A 25,644-nucleotide genomic window follows, 5' to 3' on the forward strand; every position below is an offset into this window, starting at 1 on the left:
GAAAAAGTACTCAAATTCTGTACTTAAGTAAAAGTACCAATACTGCAATATAAAAATACTCTGTTACAAGTAAAAATCCAAAATTAAAAATGTACTTGAGTAAAAGTACAAAAGTATTGGCATCAAAATGTACTTAAAGTACCAAAAGTAAAAGTACTAAATATTTGAAAATAGCAGATCTACAAGCTCTCGATGCGACGCGTTGTGAGCTTGTAGATCTGCTATTTTCAAATAGCCTATGTATAAAATAGGGCTAAAGTGGTTAATGTATGTTTCATTATATCATAGTTTATATCTGAAAAGTAACTAGTAACTAAAGTTTTCAAATAATTGTAGTGGAGTAAAAGCACAATATTTGCCTCTGAGATGTAGTGGAGTAGAAGTAAAAGTATTGGAAATTGGAAATACTCAAGTAAAGTACAAATACCTCAAAATTGTACTTAAGTACAGTACTTGAGTAAATGTCCTTAGTTACTTTCCACCACTGATATTGTATAACAAGAGAGAGATAGAGTCGTATGCCCTCATATCAAGCCTATAATGCTTGACTGGTACAAGATATCCAGGCTGATATATTATCCATACAGCAGACTACTAAACACAAAGCACCATGTTAAAGCTGGCTTACAGTAATTGTCTCTTTGTAGCTCTCACATCCCATATTAACCTCCCTCACCCCTCTCCCCATATCACCGCTTTGCTCCTAATTCATTCATCATTAATCATTTCACTGATTAGGCGTATATAGGCTTACATACTGTACATATAATTAAATTTCATAAACCAACACATACTGGCACAGTCATAGCCACGCCACGATGAGCAGTGGTGGAAAGTAACTAAGTACATTTGCTCAAATACTGTACTTAATTACAATTTTAATGTATTTTTTACTTTACTTGAGTATTTCCAACTTCCCGTACTTTTACTTTTACTCCACTACATCTCAGAGGCAAATATTGTACTTGTTTTACTCCACTACAATTATTTGAAAACTCAAGTTACTAGTTACTTTATAGAGTTGGATTATTATTACAAAACATATATTAACCACTTCAGCCCTATATACATTCCGGCCATTTGAAAATAGCCGAAATGCGTCGCATCGCGACGCATTGTGAACTTATAGATCTGCTATTTTCAAAATATTTTTATACATTTGAAAACTTGAAATGGGACATTCTGCATAATGAGTACTTTCTACTTTTGGTACTTCAAATACATCTTGATACCACTACTGTTGTACTTTTACTCAAGTACATTTTGAATTCCGGACTTTTACTTGTAACATTTGAGTATTGAGTATTTCTACAGTGCAGTATTGATGTGCGTGACTTTAATAGTCACGCACATATTTTTCCAGTGCATACGGCAGGCCTTGTTGACGGATTTGGAATAGATTTCGAAGCTCTGATTCCAAAAATGAACAAATATTTAACGTATAAAATCTATGATATTTGCATTGAAGTCAATGAGCCAGCTGTAAGAATGTCCGAGGGGGCGGGGCTTAACAGAGAGGGGCGGGCCGGGCTTAGATGAAGCTGCATGAAACCGACCAGGAACAGGAAATGTTTATGCCACCTTCTGGAATAGGGAACTACAGTTGTGTAGAGAGTCTATTATCTTCTGCAGAAAGGTGAAGTAGGAAGACATATTAACGTTTTGGTGTGGAAAAGTATGTACATGAACGTCACAGACATGAATAATTTTTCACGTCCGTCCAGAAGACGTGGCGGCAGGCAGATCCTTTCAGAAGATCACTCTCGCAAGTTCAAACATGACCTCAATGGTGATGAGAATAATGATCATCCACTCCAACCTCAAGCTGTGTTTCTCGCTGAGGTGGTTCCGCATGAGGTCTGCCAGTTCCGTGCAATGCTGAAGTTTCTCGTTCACGACCCTCACCCTGCGGTTGATGCTGAGGAAGTGGCATGTGTCGTCGTAGAGACGCTCCAAGTTCTCTCGGTCCCAGTAGAAATCGGGTGCGATGAGCAGGTCAGAGCTCAGGTTCACGCGGAGCCTCAGAGAAAACAGTTCTCCTATCTTCTGCATGACCTCTGCCCGAGACACTATGATGTTTTTACCAGCCTTCAGCGTCTCTGGGACTGATTGAATCGACTTGAAAAAGTTATCCACGGATATCTCCCATATGGCAAGCTTCACCGATAGAGAGAGCGCATTTGAGAACGCAAACTTATCCAACACAGCGTCGTCGTCTCGATCCATCTTGCCGTTCAGGAGGAAATTGCCGCGCTCAAGCTTTGATTTCCCTTCTCGGATTTTGTAGCTTATCTCTTCATTCTCCCTCTGGACCAATGCTACCTCATAGGGCTGGATCTCGTGGCGCTCCAACATTGTCATCACTGTGTTTGTCGTTTTCTCTTTGACATTCCAGAATACCGTTGAGCCTTCCCTGAAGAAGAATATCAGTGCACTGTCATCCGCCTTTGCCGCCATGTCTGTGCTCATCACCAGTACATTTGAAGCATCTCTGGGCAAATGCACTTCACTTAAACCGTGAGCTATCAGGTCTTGGCAAAGGCTCGGCAAATGGTACTGATCGGCCGTTGCAAACGCTATACACCGCAACATGTCCTTGTCCTCGACCTGAAAAGGCTGATTGGTTCTCGATGGCTGTTCGATCCGAGGCCCTTTTGCGATCCTTTTTCCGGGGAGCGCAGCCGTTTTCAAACCCGACTTTACAACGGTTTTCGCAACATTTGTCGAATACAGGCGCTTCCTTGTACTCTGAAGACTTTGTGTACATTTGAGAAACATCCCAGTGTCAGCTAATGAGGTCATGTGGATGCACTGCGACCCATGAACAGTGTGTGTAACGTATCTTACGTAGTATTGCCTTGAGTTTTGAATGTTTAAATTACAGTTCCTACGAAGGGTCACTGGTGTCATTGCCATGGCTGAGGAAGTCCAAGGTTGAGATGCATATGTGTGATGCTGGCCAGGTTTTGAAACGTTGCAAGGTTTTGAACCGTTGGAAGGTTTTGAACCATTGGAAGGGTCAAACAAACTGACGCATTTCCTCTTCAAAGGCCATGGAACTACAAATCTGCACCATAATGTCCGTAGAAGCATCTTAAAAAAGGAAGCTTCAGAAACAACCAAACTAGTAGCGTTAAGTAAAATTGAAGTCCTGAGTACAATATTCTCTCTCTCTACAGGTTGGAACTGCACTCGCCCTTTATACTGTCTGAATGAGTTGCAACCGTCATCGTGATGAGGGGAATCGTGGGTTGACCGTTATGCCCAAATACGGAGTCCGATTGGTTGCTCACGTATAACCTCTTGAGTAACCATAGTGATCTGATGTGGCCGATCTAGTGATGTGAAAACCTCTCGTGACAGACCAGGAGCGACGTGCAGACAACACAACAAGTTAAAATATGGAGATAAGAGGTTTCTGCCGGACAGCGACAATATACATCCTGTAAACGGTCGGGCGGCATAACACACGGCAAGGCTACGGTGTGATTCAGCCAATGGAAACGGTCCAGGGGCGGGGTTTGTCGACCGCTCCTGTACCTTCCCAAATCACGAGTCCTTAAAAGTTTGGGAAGCCCAGCCTGTGTTAAAGTTTGGGAAGCCCTGCCTGTGTTAACCCAATAAGACGGGAACGCATCTGTGTAACCACTTTATCCATATTTTATAACAAATAGCAGATCTACAATCGCAAAGCACGGCGCCGAGTGCCGCGCTAGGAGCTTGTAAATCTGATATTTTTGAATTGCGAAAATGTGTGCAAATCTTTGAATATATATATTTTTAAAGCGAACATTTTGTACTCAAATCTTTGCTTCTGGGGGGTCCCTGGAACAACATATTTTAAGATCGGGGTCCACGGCAAAATACATATAATTTTGGGTGGTCCTTGACATGAAAAAGTTGAGAACCACTGATATTATAGCAACATAAGTTTATTCAGAGAACTGTTAGGGTTTAGAAAACATTTGTAGAATCCCCCAGAAGCAAAGATTTGAGTTACAAACGTTTGATTTTAAAAATATATATTCAAATATTTGCACACATTTTCACAAAAAATGAAAATAAATATTTTTTGAATAGTCTAATCTTCAAATGACAGAGATGCGTTCCCGGTCTAAATGGGTTAAAGTTTGGGAAGCCCAGGCTGTGTTGAAGTTACCAAATTGCTGATGGAACAAAAACTCCTCAGAGCTCCAGCCTCTTTGGGAGCCTGCGGCCCCCGTCGGCTGCCAGCTGGAGCCTGACACAGAGCCCGGTCAAACAGAATCACATTAACCTTCTGCAGAGTGTGAGCCGTAAAACGCTCATGATGGCAGAGATGTGAACGTCGGGCAGGAGGTTTACGGGTTAACCCATTGATACCTGGAACGCATCTGTGTCACTTTAGATTTCTTTAGGCTATTCAAAAATAGCAGATATACAAGTTCATAGCGCGGCACCGAGTGCCGCGCTATGAACTTGTAGATCTGCTATTTTTGAAAAATCGAGAAAAAAAAAAGTGGGTTTTTTTTTCAATTTTTTTTTAGGATTTAGAAGACATTTCTAGAATCTTCTCAGGTCTTAATGGGTTAAAGAGAGATTTATGTAAAGCCTGGAGACACGCTCTGTGTAAAAGTCAGGTGGAATATGATGGAGCTATGACCTCAGCACACACCCTGACACACACACACACAGCTGTATATCCTCAAACTTTAACTGTATGCAGGCACACATACAGACCAGAGATAACGATTGGGGGGGAAAAAATCTAATTACATTTAAATTGTTCTGGCTAATATTGCGATTGCGATGACATTTTGAATTTAATATATATTGTCTTTTTTATTTCAAGCTTCGATTCTGTTTACTGTTGAAAAGTAATGTATTGTAGTGGATTCATCTACCAAATAAGTCCCCTGTCCTGACTCTGATTGGTCGAATGGGGACGTCATCTAGAGCCCATGGCTAATTGACTTCCGCTCCACTTTAATGACCGTGACATTTACGCCCTATACAGCCACGTTGTAAATACACGCTGTAGGGTGGGGGGGTTATCGCTGACCACGAGGAGATACGAGGTGATTGGTTGAGCTTATTGACAAATCAATGATATCGCATCATCATGTATTCAGACCGGCTCGTTAACAGGTGATGCCCTACAGTAAGTGTGTGTACGCGAGACACGGGCAAAAAAAAAAAACGTGCATTTTCCGAGCACGTTTATTGATTTATGATCAATCGATTGATTGTGTTCCGGCTTGGGTCAGTGGAACCAACATGGTATACTTAAAGTTCTTAATCATCAGTATTGCAATGAAAACCCATCATTTTTCAAGTTTTTTTTAATATTGATGTTACATGATCATTCAAATATTTGGGGGCCCACTTGTGTAACAGAGTGGTTCTCTACCTCAGCCTGATGGCCTGAAAGTCTAATATCTCCCCCGAGCGATAGGGATATCCCTACGGCATAGCGGTTAAGATGTTGGCTCTCCACGTGGGAGACCCGGGTTCGAATCCCGGGCGTTACACTTGCAATACCTTCGCGACCCACCAGAGGTCCCAGGGCCACAGGTTGAGATATCAGTGAATTGGAGCACATTGCCAGGCCAGCATCTATGTAGGAGGATTCTAGCTTGTCCACGTGTCTCAGCTCGATAACGGCCCGACCGACCGGCTTCTAACTCGCTGCGCTTGTCGCCGACGCCCCAGGGGAGAGCCGTGCCCGGTCTGAAGACAGTCCCATCGGCAGATCTCCAAAGTCCACAAATCCCCATATATGGTTCCCTGATATCATCAACATGTCACATAGTAATGACATGCCCATATATGGGACCAGGTACAGTGCTTTGGGACACAACAGGGGGCCGTGATAGTTTTGTCAGCTTTTTACTGGTTATTAAAGTACAGAATCTTTTCAAAATAATGATGTGTCGTTCATGTAAATATTTGAAGAAGATAATCATGCTCATTTGAAGCTTGCCAGAATAGTCAGAGCAGAGAAATGGCTTCTAAAGAGTTCACACGTTTAGGCCCTGCAGCGGTCGTTAACAATAGGCAATTTATCCATTAAGACCGGGAACGCATCTTGTGTCATTTTAAGATTGCATTGGGTATTCAAAAAAAATTATAAAAGAAGCAAACATTTGTAAAATATTTTGTCCCCCCCCAGAAGTAAAGATTTGAGTTACAAATGTTTGCTTTAAGTTTTCACGATAAAAAAAAAATAGCAGATCTATAAGCTCATAGCGTGACACTCGGTGCCGCGCTATGAGCTTGTATAACTGCTATTTTTGAGCGGTGAAACCGCCGCTATAAGTGAGGTTTGGAAATTTGTACAATTATCCTGCGCTGTGATTGGCCAATCACAATCTATTCAGGACTGTGATTGGCCAGTGTCACATGACACATGTGCATAGCCCTATATAAGAAACCATAACTTTAAAAAAACATAATTTTGTTTTTTTAAAGTTATGGTTTCGTCCATCATAAAGAGTGTTTCAATAAATGTATTTATTTTTTGTACATGATTGGTTGACTCCATTCAGTATTGTGATTAGCTAGCAAGACACCGCCCACTTCACACAGGGTGTGATTTTTTTAATAGCTAAAGAAATAAAAAAAATGACACATCTCTGTGTTCCCGGTCTTAATTCCCCCCTCCTCCTTGTCTCCCCCCCCCCCGCTTTCTCTCTCTCTCTCTCTCTCTCTCTCTCTCTCTCTCTCTCTCTCTCTCTCTCTCTCTCTCTCTCTCTCTCTCTCTCTCTCTCTCTCTCTCTCTCTCTCTCTCTCTCTCTCACATACAAGGCGTGTGCACAAACTGCACTTAGTGTGTTTGTGTGAGAGTGTGTCCCTGTGTATCTGCCCACATCCTCATCTGTGTGTTTTTGTTGTTTCATGTTAATGAGGTTTTAATTGACCGCCTACAGCAGCTGTGTAAAACGGACCGGTAAAAAAAAGCAAGGGGGGCCCTGAAACTACCTGAGGGCCCCGTTTGAGTTTAACCACCTCAGTATTCCTCTATAACAGCAGAGTTCTCAACCTGTGAGCCCTGGCCCACTGTGAGGGTATTGCAAGTGCATGGGCCCCCAAATAATTGACAATTGGATATTTTAATGATAATATTTAGCATTGATATTAAAAAGTGATACCAATAAATAAGAAGTTAAAGTATCCAAAGTGGAACACAAGCGATTGACTGATCATGAGAGAGAGAGAGAGAGAGAGAGAGAGAGAGAGAGAGAGAGAGAGAGAGAGAGAGAGAGAGAGGGGGGGGGGGGGTGGTGGTGTCTTCAGGGTGCTGTGGTTCTAATTCACTGTGCTGATAGAAATGGCAACAAGCCCAAAACTCACCCAGAGGTGCATTAGGTTTAAGCACCGCAGTGTCCCTACATTAAACCTGACCCGATGCATCCCTGAGTCTGACTGGAAGACATTGGTTTGCAGGAGTAGGCCTAGAGAGCAGAGAAGTGAAGTGGAAATATTTGTTTGAATTTATTTCTTCTTCTTCTTCTCACCTATAGACAAACCCACAGACGTGCTGCCTGTAGGCAGTCATAGCTGTGGTGTCGCGGTGCGGAGCGGCAGCAGCTTGACACCGCAGCTATGACTGCCTACAGGCAGCACGTGTATAATGACATGACCAAAACATGGCTGCCAAGTTGAAAGTGCTGAATGTGTGCGCGTGTGTGTGCTTGCGTGCCTGTCTTTGTGTGCGTGCATGCATGTGTGCATGTGTGCGTGTGTGTGTGTGTGTGTGTGTGTGTGTGTGTGTGTTTGTGTGTGTGCGCGTGCGCGTATGTCTGCTTGTGTGAGTGTGTGCGTGTGCGTGCGCGTGCACGTGCGTGTGTGTGTGTGTATCTGCTTGTGCGTACATGCGTGTGCAGTGGTGGAAAAAGTACTCACATCTTTTACTTAAGTAAAAGTATCAATACTGCAGTGTAGAAATACTCTGTTAACAAGTAAAAGTCTGATAATCAAAATTTACTTGAGTAAAAGTGCAAAAGTATTGGCATTAACATATACTTAAAGTACCAAAAGTAAAAGTACTGTACTCATTGTGCACAATAACCCATTTCACAAGTTCCTAATGTATACACATTTTTGAAAATAGCCGATCTACAAACTCACAATGCATCAGATCGCGACGCATTGTGAACTTGTAGATCTGCTATTTTCAAATGGCCGAAATATACGTAGGGCTAAAGTGGTTAATATATGGTTTGTAATAATAATCAAAATCTACAAAGTAACTAGTAACTAAAGCTGTCAAATAATTGTAGTGGAGTAAAAGTACAATATATTTGCCTCTGAGATGTAGTGGAGTAGTAATGTAAAAGTGTTGAAAATGGAAAATACTCCCAATTTTTACTTTATAAAGTAAAAATTCCTCAAAAGTGTACTCAAGTACAGTACTTGAGTACATGTACTTAGTTACTTTACACCACTGTGCATGTGTGTGTCTGTGTGTGTCCGTGTCCGTGTCTGTGTCTGTGTCTGTGTGTGTGTGTGTGTGTGTGTGTGTGTGTGTGTGTGTGTGTGTGTGTGTGTGTGTGTGTGTGTGTGCATGCATGTGTGCTTGTGTGTGTGTGTGTGTGTGTGTGTGTGTGTGTGTGTGTGTGTGTGTGTGTGTGTGTGTGTGTGTGTGTGTGTGTGTGTGTGTGTGTGTGCGCGCTTGCGTGTGTGTGTGTGTGCGTGTGTGTGTGTGTGTGTGCTTGCGTGTGTGTGTGTGTGTGTGTGTGCGTGTGTGTGTGTACTTGGCGTGTGAGGCCTGTGGATGACTCAGTCATGTTAAATGTCAGGGGGGTGTCATCGGGGAGGTTAATGTGTTTTGTCTTATATCGCCGTGACAACCGAGACCTGGCTGCCCTTCAGGACCAATCACACGCCGCCGCGCTGAACAGCAGAATATCAGCTCAGTGAGCGTCGTGCCATCAAATGTCAGAGGGGGGCGACGGCGAGGTCACGGCTTCTTATCACCGTCCACTGAACCGTGTGTGAAGGATCCTTCATGAAGCAAACAAAAACACTTTTTAAAGTAGAGCTTCAACCATTTATTTGCTGGAATATGGAGATAAGAAACCTCTTATCTCCATATTATATTTATTTTATTTTCATAAATTAACGCCCTACTTGATCATAATCAGTGTTGGGTAACGTTACTTTTAGTAAGTAACTCGTTACGTTACAGGATTATCTTCTGAGAAAAGTAACTTTTTTTTTTTTTTTTTTTGAGCTACCGACGATTAAAACCTCTCTGAGAGGACGTTTAATAAACAAAAAAATCAAGAGTGCAGCTGCAGGACCACATTGGAAACAAGTGTCTCCTTATGCTTTAAAGTGTTATCCTGGGTTTAAAGTCTGAATGATTTTACTTCTTGTAAATCATCTTGTACCAAAATCAAATCAAATCAAATCAAATCAAAAGTAAGCCTACCAGAGTGTCCACCAGTGTTGTGGAGGTGGATGTGCTGGGCTTCACCAAGGCTAATTGCATTGACTTCTCCTCCTTTCACCAATAAATCAAAAAAACACACCCAGTGTGAAGTGAGCTGTGTTATTTAGCAACAACAGTGATGGAAGCTCACTTAAAAAATATATTTTTTTTTTTGAAGTGCGTGGTGCTATTTATAGGTTATTAATTTCATCATGCGTCTCGCTAGCCAATCACAGTACTGAGCAAAGGGTGTGAATAGAGTCAGCCAATCACAGTACAGCGAAAGACAAATTTTCACGACGGTCTTTTCACGACGGACTCAAAACCCACTTATAGGAGCGGCTACACCGCTCAAAAATAAAGTGAATACTTCCATGACTGTAGCTACTAAAAGAAGAACCTCTCTGTCTTCTCTCAACATCTGCTATGATGTCGCACAGGTGCGGCAAATTAATGTGATAAAAACAAGACCAGCCGCCAGCCGGCCTGTGTGTGTGTGTGTGTGTGTGTGTGTGTGTGTGTGTGTGTGTGTGTGTGTGTGTGTGTGTGTGTGTGTGTGTGTGTGTGTGTGTGTGTGTGTGTGTGTGTGTGTGTGTTACACCATAAGCTTCCAAGGACAGCCTTTTCTCTAGCAAGCTGATTGTTCTTGCAAAAAAATTATTAATAATAATCATGTTTGAAATGACCAAACTTGCCTACTGGCCTTTTACCTGTAACAGAGTCATCTACATTGTGGTATTGCTACCACAAGGTTAGTGATTAAGGTCAAGGATGTGTTGGACATTTCTAATAAAGGCCAGAATGATAGTGATTATATTTAAATCTGCACTATTATGTAACTATAGTCCTCTTCTACCCCGGAATTGAACAAAATTAATTTCAAACCAAAAACAGGATGGTTTCAAAGGTCATGTTCTCACCTAGACACAGGATATAAATGTCTCAATAGAAGAGCAGGGAGACACAATACAGCCACCGCAATTGTATAAGTTATATTGTATTATCGTACTCATTCAAGTTGTGATTTACGCTTTCAAACCATATCGTTGTGAAATCTGCAGCAAAGCCAATGTATTGGATCGTACTGCTGCAATGCAAGCTGATGGGAAAACCCACTATGTACTTTCAACTCTAATCCACTAAGACCGGGAACACATCTGTGTCATTTTAAGATTTCTTTGGGCTATTCAAAAATAGCAGATCTACAAGCTCATAGCGCGGCACCGAGTGCCGCGCTATGAGCGTGTAGATCTGCTATTTTTTGTAAAATCGTGGAAAATGTGTGCAAATCTTTTAACATATATGTTTTAAGTGAACATTTTAACTCCGATATGTGCTTCCGGGGGGGGTCCCTGGAACAACATATTTTGAGATGGGGGTCCTCGGCCAAATGCATATACTTTTGGGGGTCCTTGACATGGAACAGTCGGAGCACCACTGATAAAGTAACATACTGTTAGGATTTAGAAAACATTATTAGATATGTATTTGGCCACGGACCCCCATCTCAAAATATGTTGTTCCAGGGACCCCCCAGAAGCAAAGATTTAAGTTACACATGTTCGCTTTAAAAATGATGTATATATGTTACAGGGTGAATGGAGAACCAGGGTGATTGAAGAAGGCTCGCTCGTTTTTACCACCCACCCAGCAATTCTGTAGAAGCAACACTAGACACTAGAGGGAGCCACAAGCCAGGCTTGTGCACAAGCATATATGGCCGCTACCACACACACACACACACAGTCACACACACACACGCGCGTGCGCGCACGCACACGCGCACATGCTTTCAATGGACTGTTTAGATACTTTTATTGTGTTCTGGCTTTTGTTTTACTTTCTCCCTGACACACACACACACACACACACACACACACACACACACACACACACACACACACACACACACACACACACACACACACACACACAGTGATCCATGAAAAGAACTATTCTGTCCCTATCGGTTTACAAATCAAACGGCGCTGAGTCGACTAGTGGAGCGTCGGCCGGTCAGTGCGGGCACTCGCGCCCGGAGGCGCGAGGGCGCACTTCCTCGGCCTCAAGCTCCACTAAGTCGGCGCGCCGTGCGTGTGAACGCGTGTTCAGCGTTCCCCTCATAGATATTATGGTTGCTATGTGGGGGGGAACAACAAAAGACAGGTCTCCACTCTCCGTCGGCGCATCAAAGCCCCGCCTCTCCGCGCTCTCCTTCTCCTCCTCCTCGGAGGAGGAGAAGGAGAGAAGGAGAGGACGGGACGGTTTAAAACGCGAGGAGGAGGAGGAGGAGGAGGAGGCTCCTCTTCCTCGCGAGCCTCGCGTAATAACCCCCCGCATCGCAGCGCCGTCCTCCTCCTCCTCCTCACGAGCCTCGCTAATAAACCCTGTCTCGAAAAGCCCCGCATCGCCCCGAAGCCCCGTGCCTAAAAACAAGCGCTCTGTCTTCAATCACCCTGGCTCTCCAAACACCCTGTGACATATATATTCAAATATTTGCACAAAAAAACTAGATTCGCTAAAAATAGCAGATCTACAAGCTCATAGCGTCAATGCCACGCTATGAGCTTGTATATCTACTATTTTTTAACTTGTATATCTGCTATTTTTTAAAGAAATCTAAAATGACACAGATGCGTTCCCGGATTGAAGGGGTTAAAAGCGCATATTCCGAGGAGGGTTTGATCGATGCGTTTGATTTTGAATTCTGAATGAAGAAACAAACCGTGATCATAAAAGCAAAAAAAGAAAATTGATCCGTTGAATATCCTGTGGTAGAGAGACCCTCCCTACCAAATAAAACTATATTCCACTTGATTCAATCTCTCTTTGTATACTCCGCAAACCAAGCTAGTTCGCTAAAGACTTTTTCAAAGCCCATTTGATTACTTTATTTCCCTATTTGTTATGCTTTGCAAATGCCTTTTATATCTTTTTTTATGTTTCATGTCAAGAACATTGATTTGCCTCTGTGTATGAAATGTGCTATACATTACATTTCCCTTGCATTAACCCCTTAAGACCGGGAACGCATCTGTGTCATTTTAGATGTCTTTGGCTATTCAAAAATAGAAGATATACAAGCTCATAGCGTGGCACAGAGTGCCGCGCTTTGAGCTTGTAGATCTGCTATTATTTATTTTTTTATTGTGAAAAATGTGCGCAAATCTTTGAATATACTGTGTATATATATTTTTAAAGCGAACATTTGTAACTCCCTGGAACAACATATTTTGAGATGGGGGGGCCCGTGGCCAAATACATATCATTTTGGTTGGTCCTTGACATGAAAAAGTTTGAGCATCACTGATTACAGCAACATACTTTTTTTTTACATGCATTTGTAGAATCTCCAGAAGCAAAGATTTGAGTTAAAAATGTTCCCTTTATAAAACATATATTCAAATATTTGCAAAGATGTTCATGATTTAAAAAAACAATAGCAGATCTACAAGCTCATATTGAATAGCCAAAGTATAAGATAATGTTTAAAGTGGTTCAAATCTAAAATGACAGATTATTTCCCGGTCTTCATGGGTTAATGTTTCGAGAGGGATTCGATGTGATGAAGATTGATGCTCTTCGAGGGAGAGGATGAGAGGATATAGAGGAGAAATACATAAACCATACAGGTCAAAGCCACTGTATTGATCAGGACACATGTTTGCGTATGACTCAATTATCATCAAATACACGCCAGGCCACAAAAAAACATCATTCATTACATCTCTAACTCAATATCTGACGTATTATGGTGCAATCTGCTGGTCAAAAGTCAAGGAGACGGTGGTCAATTATTGATTAACACTTATTTTTCTTACCCTTCATAATTAGTCCTCATAGAAGGATGAGGCTGACTGCATGTGAAAGCATTAGTTCTTTCTAATAAAGTCGTTTTTATATTAAACTGTAAAGCGACTTTGAGTATTTAGAAAAGCGCCATATAAATCATTTGTATTATTATTATCTCACCTCCGTACATGAACCACTTGAACCTCAGCATGCCTATTCTGGGGGGGGCGGGGGGGGGGCAGTGGTGTAAAGTAACTAAGTACATTTACTGTGTTTGTCTCAACTCTCTAATGACATCAGTGGCACTTGGGTCGCACTGCAATTGACGTTTTAGACAGTTATATGCACCTTGGGTGGTTAGAGCAGGTTAGAGCGTTCAGACAGAGACGCATCTTTAAAACTCTGATTTTAATCGCATTTGAAACCATCTCTGACTGTGTCTCAAGTCGGATTTGTAAAAAAAGGGATTCCACGTGACTTTTTTTATGTTCAGACTTCATAAATCAAATCAGATTCCAATCTGGATATGTCAAAAAGTGAGTGTTCCAGAACTTTCATTTTCAAGTTTTCAATGTAGCCGTCAACATTAGCAACAGGAATAGACGTTCACATACAGCAACATAAGATACATGAATCAGAATACAGAAAGCACAAAAAAAAAACTAAAATACTCAAAGAACTAGAACAGAGCTATCAAAATTCAACAATTTAATTAAATAAAGCAGTTACAATCCCGAACAAAAATGTTGGAAATCATTTCCCTGAAATGACCTAAAGATGGAAGTGATTTGAATTTCAAGGATCCAACATAGAACAGATATAAGGGGGGAGCATTCCTGACACAGCTTTGACTCAAGTACAAATTTGCCAGAGCAACTTTCACTCGAAGCGAAAGTGGAGTAATATTTGACCCATGGGAGTATCTATACCAGGGGTCTTCAACAGGGGGTCCGGGACCCCTAGGGGGGTCCTCAGAGTTGCTACAGGGGGTCCGCCAAATCTCTGTGTGATAGCATCGTTGTTTTTCACATTAACCACTTGAACCCTAGCATCCCTATTCTAAGGACAACTTTAGCCAAAAAATCTAAATCTACAAGCTCACAACGCCTCGCGCTGCGAGGCGTTGTGAGCTTGTAGATCGGCTATTTTCGGCAAAGAGGGGGAAAAAGAGCAGACCAAGTACAGAGTGAAAGTTTACTAAGTATTGATGGTTGTTAAATATCTGAAAATACACATTAACATGAAACCAACATCTATGAAAAGCTTTAATCTGCAACACAATGTTATATAGTATATGGTGGGGGTCCCTGCTTCATATCCCTCTCAGTTAGGGGGTCCTTGGCCTGAAAAGGTTGAAGACCCCTGATCTTTGACTGGAGTAACTGTGGTTGAGTACTCTTGTCCACCACGGGTCAGAAGCCCGCATGCGTCTCAGGGCTCAGGGCTGTTATAATCTCTAATGTCACGGTTCTCTGTTTGTTTTGCTTTCAAACGGCTCAGTGCAAATTATGTGGCTTTGGCGGCGATCTGTCACGCCTGTGTTGGTGATCTGTGGCGTATAGTGAGCCCAGTGGCTTTTTAAACTTTGCTTTTTTTTTGGCTGGTGTCCAGAGAGCGGCGTTGACCTTTGTAAAAAGGGATAATCCTCTAAATCACTCAACTAGACATAAAGAGCTTTTTATTCACTGCACACTGTCTTCTCCTGGCATTTTAAACTAACCTCTCTCTCTCACACACGCCAAACACACACTCTTCTGTCCTTATCTCTCTCTCTCTCTCTCCCATATCTCTCTCTCTCTCTCTTCTCTCTCTATCGATCCCCTTCACCTCTCGCCCCATGTTCTATCCTTTTAGGAGACATAAATAGATTTCATTGTGTCTGTTGTGAAACAGACAGACAGACAGACAGACAGACAGACAGACAGACAGACAGACAGACAGACAGACACCCATGCCACACAACAGTCTACGTAGAGCATGGTTGCTTGTTTAATGTATTTAATAAGAGAGAGAGAAAGAGAGAGAGAGAGAGAGAGAGAGAGAGAGAGAGAGAGAGAGAGAAAGAGAGAGAGAGAGAGAGAGAGAGAGAGAGAGAGAGAGAGAGAGAGAGAGAGAGAGAGAGAGAGAGGCCCTTGGCCCTAGCCCACTGCTATTTCTAATTTACATAAATGATGTACCAGCATCAAATACCTTATTTTCAATCTTATTTGCCGATGACAAAAGCGTCATCCTTTCCCACACAAATCTCAATACACTCATCAACGAAACGAATCAAGGTCTGCAAATACTCTCCAAATGGTTCCAACTTAATAAACTGTCATATAACATAAAATAAACTGAATTTATAATATTTCAACCCTGAGGAAGCTAAGCTTAGTATTGATGGTATTGAAACAAGTAGTGTAGCCTCCACCCCATCTCTGGGAATAATGATAGATGAAAAATACAGCTGGAAAGAACACATCGACCACGTAACCAAAAAAAGTCTCAAAATCAGTGGGGATTAACCGAAAAATCAGCCCATTTCTAAACAGAGCCTGTCTAAAAACACTTTACTACAGCCTAGTATATCCTTACCTAACCTACTGTAATATTGTATGGGCTAGTACCTAGTATCCTGCTTGCCTCCACAAATTATTTATACTACGAAAAGGTTTGTCAGATTGGCCACAAATTCTAGTCCACAGGACTCGTCTCAACACTCAATATACTAACAATTTTTAATTGACTGCCAGAGTTTATTTATAATATACTCACCCCTGTGCCAGCGTGTTTTTTTTATTTTTTTATTTTGTAATTTTTCATTCAAATAAATTGTCTGACTGCGGTTTTAAACACATACTACAAATCTGCCAGCAGAGAGCAGCAAATAGACACCTTGATCACCTCGCTGACTCGCCCCTACCAACCCCCCCCCCCAAACAGAGTCAAACAGTCAAATACGTCATACCGGATGTGACGTTTTCGCAGATTGCCAATCGGGCCTAAAGTACGATGTGATACACGACGACGATGACTGTCCGTCACCCAGACTAAAGAAATTGAAGTGGAGCTCTCGGTTCGTTTTTTATACCAAGTAAGTGGAACTCGAAACCTATGATGAAAAATAAACAGAATATCGATCACAGATTAAACCACAATTAATCACTAGATCGCATTAATGCGATCTTGGCGGACAAGCGCGCTATTTATTAGATCGCATTAATGCACGATTGGCAGCTTATGTGTTAATATAAATGTACTCCAAACATGTCTATTCACCTATAAAACAAAATACCAATACACCCACCTCCCAGATCATTTCAAACTGTATTTCCAGCCAAATTCCAGCTTTCACTCATATCCAACTAGGCAAGCAAACCAACTGCACGTCCCGCTGTGTACCACCAATGGGGGACAGTTTGCCATCAAGTATAGGGGAGTTTCATTATGGAATGCCCTTTCAGTTTGGTGGCTGCCACATCCTCACTACCTACCTATAGAAGAAGCCTAACAAATACATTGAATACCCAAATGGAAAACTGTTTTTGTCTCTTCTGCTCAGTCCTGTACTTTTATTTTTAGCAGTTGTCCTATACCCTTTATCATAGGTTTCTATATATATATATATGTGCATATATATTTTTTAAATATTTTCTTTTGTTGCTTTTTTTGTGTTTTGCTGGTCTTTGCTTTTAATATTAAATAACTTTTATTATATGTAATGTAAACGGTGAGGTTCTCACATAAGCCCCCCCACGGTTTCTTACCTCACCGGCACAACAACTATCTCATAATGTTTCCCTTGGAAATGTCCTGTAAATGTATACAGAAAAGAGAGAGAGAGAGAGAGAGAGAGAGAGAGAGAGAGAGAGAGAGAGAGAGAGAGAGAGAGAGAGAGAGATCAAACCAGGTCAATGTGTAAGATCATATCGTTGCTGTCAGGTGGAAACCTTGTTCATCAAAAACAACTCCCTGGCATCTGACAAGACCCAAAGAAACTTTAAGAAGTGGTTGGTGTGTGTGTGTGTGTGTGTGTGTGTGTGTGTGTGTGTGTGTGTGTGTGTGTGTGTGTGTGTGTGTGTGTGTGTGTGTGTGTGTGTGTGCGCTCGCTCGGGGGGGGGGGGGGGGGTTGCCTAGTACAATATAGAGGCATTTAAACATAAAACAAATCACGGAACCTTCATATTGAACTGCCAAATCCAATTCAACTAAGAACATGGTGAGTCAGACACAGCCCTATAGGTTTTGAGCATATTGCATATCATCAGTGTCAGGCAGAAACCTTACGTCTCCATATTTAAAGTACATTAAATGCACTAAAGTAGTGAAAATAGTACAATCTCTGGTTTTGAAAATGTTTGAACAATTTAAATAAATGCACATGTACACATGCTGCATCAGTCAGGCAGGCAAGTAACTACCTGTCCATCTACCCACACACGTATTGTCACAACAAAACTGCAGAATGAATGGGTACCAAGTCAGTTAAAAACAGTGAAAGGTCCATGTCTAAGAAAACAGGCGCACAACTGGAGAAAACACAACTCAGAAATGAAACAAACAACTTAAATGCATGGAGAGCCAGAGTTACAACCTCTCCCCTTAACAGCCTCCACTCCTACTGAGCTGTTTGCTTATATACTATACAGACTCCACCCCTTCATTACCAATCAACCAACCACAGTACTTATATACTCTGCAGACTCCACCCCTTCATTACCAATCAACCAACCACAGTACTTATATACTCTGCAGACTCCACCCCCTCATTACCAATCAACCAACCACAGTACAACAGCAATCCACCCACGATGCTCCAATCAATGTTCTAATCAATCAGCTAACAGGATTAACAGGCACCTCCTCAATCAGATCTTTAGGCACCGATCATGCAACTACACAGCTAGGCTTCAACAGACCACACACAGTATCAGACTGTGGTTGCACTGGTCAGCTCCCAGTACAACAGTATTAGACAGTGGTTCCCAGTACAACAATATTAGACTATGGTTTTACTGGTCAGCTCCCAGTACAACAGTATTAGACAGTGGTTCCCAGTACAACAATATTAGACTATGGTTTTACTGGTCAGCTCCCAGTACAACGTAATCAAGAGGAGAAGACGTGTGTGAAAATAAATATTCGAAACATTTTCGATATTTTTCAAAAAATATATTATTATAAATTTTTCAGATTTACATTATTTATTTTTTTTTCATGTAAAACTATTTCCTGGTTCAGTGGAGCGAGCGAGGGGAGACGTGTAGGCAGGGAGAGACCAGACACTTCTCTCTGTGGTGGAAGGAGCCTTCTGAAGGAGCACAGTCAATACAGTTGAATACAGTACATTATAAAGGGGGGGGGGGGGGGCGGGTAATATAAAATATACCGCAGACTTCATCAAAATATTAGCTAAGCCTGATTACCCCTTTTTTGGATGTCATAACACCTTTAACCCATTAAGAACGGGAACATGTCTGTGTCATTTTACGATGTCTTTGGCTATTATAAAAATAGCAGATATACAAGCTCATAGCACGGAACCGCGCGCGCACACACACACACACACACACACACACACACACACACACACACACACACACACACACACACACACACACACACACACACACACACACACACACACACACACACACACACACACAGGCTGCTGCTTCGTGACACCAGAGATCAAAGGGTTCATTCTGAAACTGCTGCGGCATTGGGAGACATTTTAATCAATATTTCCTTTTCATCTATAAGTGTATGTGCTGTGCACACACGTCTTTGTGGACGAGAGACACTGAGTGTGCATCGGCTGGTGTGTAAAACAGATGGAAAGAGAGTGTGTGTGTGTGTGTGTGTGTGTGTGTGTGTGTGTGCGCGCGCTCGTGTGTGTGCGTGTGTGTGTGTGCTGTTTGCAATTCACAAATCCTTAGTTTCCTCACCCACTTCCTCTCTTATTGTTCATCTTCATTTCCCTTTTATGTATGTCGCGTGTGTGTGTGTGCGCGCGCGTGCACACACACACACACACACACACACACACACACACACACACACACACACACACACACACACACACACACACACACACACACACACACACACACACACACACACACACACACACACACACACACACACACATGCAGGTTTTGATTACTTGTGAGGACCATTTGTGCTGACTGTGTTACACTCACCAAGCCATAACCATAACCTTAACCCACACTGTGCATGTGTAGTATTGTGTACTAAGTAGTATTAGGTCGTAGAGGCTTATTGTCAGTATCAGCCAGAGCGCAGGATTCTGTCAGTGGTGGAGCGAAAGTACTGACATTTTGTACTTAAGCAAAAGTAACAATACTGCAATGTAGAAATACCCTGTTACAAATAAAAGTCTGTAATTCAAAATGTACTCATGTAAGAGTATTGGTATCAAATTGTACCAAAAGTAGAAAGTACTCATTATGCAGAATGCTTTCAAATGAATGATGAGTGATATTGATTACTCTAAATATCAAAGTATTCTGCGGCACCCCTGGACTTTTGTCACGGCACCCTAGGGTGACACGACACCCACTTTGAGAAACGCTGTCCATGAGCACCTAGTACCTTTTTCTATTCTTTCTTTTCCAGAGGGCCATACTGACTTCAAAAAGAGAGCCAGGGGCTGAAAGTTGAAACACATACAGTAGGCTAGTGCTGAATTATATTAAAACTGCACGCATTAGGTAGAAACAAAATGCTGACTTATTTCTTTCTTTCTTTGTTCTTTTTTACAGCTGTATGTGTCACTCTGGTGTACTTTGAAGGCACAATGACAAGAATACTCATGTTAAGGATTTTTGGCGAGACATGGTATATTCAACACGCTGTTACAAGGCAAGGGACGGTCGCGGTTGGATGGGCGACGCACACTGATACCCTGTGTGTTTACAAACGGCCGGACGATGGATCATAATGTCTACATTTTCTGTGACCAGTTGAAATGGTTAAGAGAAACGAAAATCGCCGGCAGCGGGCAAAAAACACAGCCAGAAATCAGTCTGGCAGTGAATGAGTTAAGTGCAGCACTTGAGTAAATGTAATTAGTTACTTTATCTGCTCAGTGTGGATACACACTGAGCAGATTACCAGGAAGCTACAGGTATGTGAGAGTAGTTCTTTACATGTCACACTAGGCCTTGTTTCCTATGGTTTATGTCTCTCCATTTCCCCTATGTCTCTCTGCCCTTCTCTCTCTCTCTCTCTCTTCCTCTTTCTCCCTCTCTCTACCCTCTCTATCTATCTGTGCACAGTAAATCTAGTGAGCATTAATAATTCATCACACAGAGACACTGTTTCTTCTGAACAAAACGTCTGTGAAGCGCTCGGCCGTGAACACACACACACACACACACACACACACACACACACACACACACACACACACACACACACACACACACACACACACACACACACACACACACACACACACACACACACAGAGGCATGGATCACCTGATGTTCCAGAGGGATTAATAAAGATTTATCTTATCTTATTTATCTCATCCCATCTTCTCACAAGGATTTATGCAAATCCAGTTCTGAGCTCACGTCCAAAAAACATTACATTATATTGTTTATTGTCACGAAGTGGGCACAAAGTCAGTAAAAACCGTGACAAATGTGATCCCTACTGGTAAGACCTTCCCCAAGTCGCGTCTGTGGAAACAGAGTGAAAATGTGAATTTAACTTTTTCTTTTTTGTGTTTTTCTTTTTATTTCATATTAACACAGTTCGAATGTTAAAGAAGGTTTCTATTGCGAAATATAGTCGTGGGAGAATCATTAAATGGATACATTTGTAGGGCAAAGTAGGCTCTACTAGGCTGCTTAGAGCGAGTCTCTGTGTTACTTTGGGGGGTGGAGAGACACTTGGCCGAGATTTGCATAGTGGTTTCGATTGGTCATGGCTAGGCTTTGTTCTCTCGTTTCATTAATGTTGCTACAGTATCCTTGTTCGCGGTCGTTGTAGGGGTTTGAACAGTTTGTGACTTGGGTGGTGCTTGTCCTTGATGATGCGCTTGGCTTTGACCAAGCACCGCTTTTTGTACAGTTCCTGGAGCGCTGGGAGCTCGCCTCCCATTATTCGCTCTGCCGATCGCACTACTCTGCTATTTTCAAAAAAATATTTTATTAAATCTATTATGATGATGATTATTTAATGCCTATTTTTTACAACACAGATCCTCTATGGGGGTCCCTGGCACTAAATAGAGTGACTGAAAGGTGTCAATGGGGGAGTGATTAGAGAAGTGGCTAGGCTGAATAAATTACCCACTGTTCACGACCATTACCTGGAGCTCAGAGGTGCTCGAAGTGACAATTCTTTAGAAGGGATTATCTCAGTTTGCACTATCATAGATAACCAGATTTGAGCACATCTTCTTCAAATATGTTCCGAATTCAATGAATGATACATCAAGCTTATATTCTGTACTTTAATAATCTTTAAAAGTGAAAAATGCCAACTTGCGGCATAAAGCATTGTACCCAGTCACAAATGTAAAAAAAAAAAATGACCAAGAGGCAGGATGGCAGAAACAAAGAGATTATATAACGATTTTAATTTGATCCAGGCCACGATAACAAACATTGCAAAAAAAGAAAAGAAAAGGTACATCTGAAGAAAACGCAAAAATCTAACAAAAAACTTAGATGAATGGAGAGGCAGAGTGACATCCTCTCCCCATGACAGCCTATAGATACTCTGCAGACTCCACCCTCCCATTACCAATTAACCAACCACAAAACTTATTATAGTCTAAAGACTCCACCCCTGCCATTACCAATCAACCAACCACAGTACTTATATACTCTACAGACTCCACCCCTTCCATTACCAATCAACCAATCCAGTGGTTCTCAAACTTTTTCGGGCAGCAACCCCCCAAAATGATCCTATTTGAACTGGGGGACCCCCCCCCCCCAACATAATCATAATTTGAACTGGGGACCCCCAAAATAATCCTATTTGAACTGGAAACCCCTCAGCATTTGGTATTGTAGGAGTTGAGGCATTACATTTTGTTTGACTCGGTTCCTCAGTAAAATATTGTGAAAATAGCGAGAAGTATAACACGACTTGTCTTAGTTCTACTTGATCTCTTCTAGTCCCTCACTAACATTTTAGTCTAGTTTTTAAACATTCTCAGATGGGGGTCAGCGGCCAAACACAAATCAATTTGGGGGTCCTTGAGTAGTACCAGTAGTTCTCAGTGTAGTTTGCTGTAGTTTGAGAACGACAGTTTTATGCTGCATGCAAACACTCAACACAACACCGTAGTTTATTATAATTTTTACAGACATTGTTTGTAATGTAATTGCTCCCTCAGTTCATTGAACGATGGACAGAGGGTGAAATTACATTGCAAATTACAACACATTTGCCTGTGGGTGAGTATGCATGCATGCGTGTGCGTGTGCTTGTGCGTGTGTGTGAGAGAGTGTTTCAGCTCAGATTAGATAGTACATAATTAGTCCAATTACAATTGATGTGTGTACGTGTGCGTGCGTGTGCGTGCGTGTGTGTGTGTGTGCGCGTTTGCATACAGATTAGGAGACGCTGTTCGTACTTATGTTTATTGTCTTTGGCATTAAATTTTTTTGATACCATATACTTCTACTCCACTACATCTCAGATACAAAATATTGTACTTTTACTCTACCACAATGATTTGACATGGAAAATAAACATTTTGAATAGTCTTAATTTTGTTTTAACACGAACCTTCTCTTCTGGAGGTCCCTGGTACAAAACATTTGCAGATGGGGGTCTGCGGCCAAATTCACTGTGGGGGTCTGGTTTACTTGAATTTGATGGTTTTACTTTTACTCCATTAAACTTTAAATACAGGTTGTTTTACTTGATTTTTTATATGGTATTTTTACTTTTACTTGTGTGTACAGTACTACCGTGTAGTTCTTCCACCACTTCATAGCTGTGGTGGAAAAAGTACCCCGGCCTTTTACTAAAGTAAAAGTATCAATACTGCAATATAGAAGACTCTGTTACAAGTAAAAGTCCGGAATTCAAAATGTACTTGAGTAAGAGTGCAAAAAAGTACAAAAGTATTGGTATGAAAATGTACTAAAATGTTTGAAAATAGCAGATCTAGAAGCTCACAACGCGTCGCAATGCGACGCGTTGTGAGCTTGTAGATCTGATATTTTCAAATAGCGTAGGTATAAAACAGGGCTAAAGTGGTTAATGTATGTTTTATAATGTTATCATTTATATCTGCAAAGTAACTAGTAGCTCAAGTTTTCAAATAATTGTAGTGGAGTAAAAGTACAATATTTGCCTCTGAGATGTAGTGGAGTAGAAGTAAAAGTACTGAAAATACTGAGATGTTGGAAATACTCCAGAAAAGTAAAAGTACCTCAAAATTGTACTTAAGTACAGTACTTGAGTAAATGTACTTTGTTACTTTCCACCACTGACCACTTCATAGGAGATGCCTCTGAGTTTGTGTGAACAGAGAAAGAGAGAGAGAGAGAGAGAGAGAGAGTGCATGTGTTTATGTGTTTTCATATACAGTACATACCATTATTTGGCCAATTATTGGAGAAATAATTGCGTGTGTGTGTGTGCTGTATAGATAAGAGAGTAATTGTTATGGCGTGTCCTTTAACCAAAGACTTTGTGTTCAGAGCATGTCTCTCTGCTCCCGGTGCCCGCTATGAGTGAACGTGTGTGTGTGTGTGTGTGTGTGTGTGTGTGTGTGTGTGTGTGTGTGTGTGTGTGTGTGTGTGTGTGTGTGTGTGTGTGTGTGTGTGTGTGTGTGTGTGTGCGTGCGTGTGAGTGTGTGTGTGTGTGAGTGTGTGTGTGTGTGTGTGTGTGTGTGTGTGTGTGTGCGTGTGCGTGTGCGTGTGGGTGTGTGTGTGTGTGTGCGCGTGCCTAATCTTTGGTCGCAGTCCTATTGTTAACACTGAAATTGGTTAAACCAATCATTAACTGTAGTAACAACATACTTTTATGTGTGTGCTTGTTAGTCACCATTGCAGAGAACCACTAATATTATAGCAACATAAGTACAAAACAAACAAAGAACTGTTAGGATTTAGAAGACATGTGTAGAATTCCCAGAAGTAAATATTTGAGTTAAACATGTTGGCTTTAAAAAAATACATATTCAAAGATTTGCACAAAATGTTCAAAATGTTTCAACAATATTGCAAATCTACAAGCTCATAGAAAGGCACTCGTGCGAAGAGCTTGATGATTGTTGTAATAGCCCCAGTATAAAATGATGGTCATAGCTAAACATCTTAAAATGACACAGATCGGATTGAATGGGTTAAGCTTTAGGGCTTTAGGACACGGAAGCATACTGACTTCAGTTTGAAAAAACACAAAAAGTTATGAATATGGAGATAAGAAGTTTCTGCCCGACAACAACAATATATTTGCAATGCTCTGGAAGCCTCATTACTGTAAAAGGTTAAATTATTAAATGATGTATATTGATCAAATCAAGCTTTATTTATATAGCACATTTACAAACAGGCAAGCTGAACCAAAGTGCTGTACAGGCAAAATCAAAAACATCAATGCAAAACAACAGAGCAAGTTCACAAAAATATTTAGCAACAAAGGAAAACACTATTAAAAGACACATAAAAGAGGGAAGGACAGATAAGTATAAATGGAAAGTTTACATTACATAAATGGAAATTAGATGCTATTAAAAGCGAGGGAAAAAAAGATGGGTTTTTAGTTTGGCCTTGAAAGCCCCGATCGATTGGGGGGATCGGATGTGGAGGGGCAGGCTGTTCCAGAGTCGCGGGGCCGTGGCCATGAAAGAGCGGTCACCCCTGGTCTTTTTAAAATTTCTGGTTGGAACTTCAATTAAATAATTTTCGGCAGACCTCAATTCCCTGGTTGGGACATATGGTTTAACAAGTGCGGAGAGGTAGGATGGAGCGAGCCCATTTAGTGATTTATAGACAAATAAAAACACCTTAAAATCAATTCTAAAATTCACGGGGAGCCAGTGTAGAGAGGCAAGGACAGGGGTAATATGCTCACGCCTTTTTGTACCTGTAAGGAGGCGGGCAGCAGCATTTTGAACTAATTGAAGGCGTCTGATCTGTTTGATTGATGATATAAACATCCTTGTTTTGTTTTGTTTTTATAGGGAGTTTAGGCGAGTTTAACCAGGTTGAACTTCCTCCACTCTATGGAAGAAGGAATATTAAGGCAGGGCAGATTTTGCTGTTCAAACCTTTTTTCCCCCAATATTTATAAGTTGCTTGAATTACTAGAATATCCAGCATTTAAAATGATCTGTTGTCCTGCTTTTGACCACATTGACCCTGGCGTTCCTATTTTGGGGCATGTCATTGTAGTTTGGAACCGCTAACCCTTCTCCCTCTTCCCCTGTAGTTAACCGTTCAGGCACTAT

General features: G+C 41.5%; 2 protein-coding genes across 2 annotated transcripts in view; both read right to left on the reverse strand.

Annotated features, from left to right (window-relative positions):
- The window catches only part of LOC308075364 (C-type lectin domain family 4 member C-like), a 598,318-nt gene that overhangs the window by 294,201 nt on the left and 278,473 nt on the right, over positions 1 to 25,644 (reverse strand). The window lies entirely within an intron of this gene.
- On the reverse strand, positions 1,750 to 2,694 carry LOC308075374 (required for meiotic nuclear division protein 1 homolog; the record flags this gene model as incomplete). Its single annotated transcript, XM_080415228.1, has 1 exon — positions 1,750 to 2,694. The coding sequence occupies exon 1, from the start codon at positions 2,590 to 2,592 to the stop codon at positions 1,750 to 1,752; it is 843 nt and encodes a 280-aa protein (XP_080271354.1). The 5' UTR covers positions 2,593 to 2,694.

The sequence above is a fragment of the Gymnoscopelus braueri genome, assembly GCF_963280865.1.
Source record: "Gymnoscopelus braueri genome assembly, chromosome: 19".
NCBI classification, from domain to species: Eukaryota; Metazoa; Chordata; class Actinopteri; order Myctophiformes; family Myctophidae; genus Gymnoscopelus; species Gymnoscopelus braueri.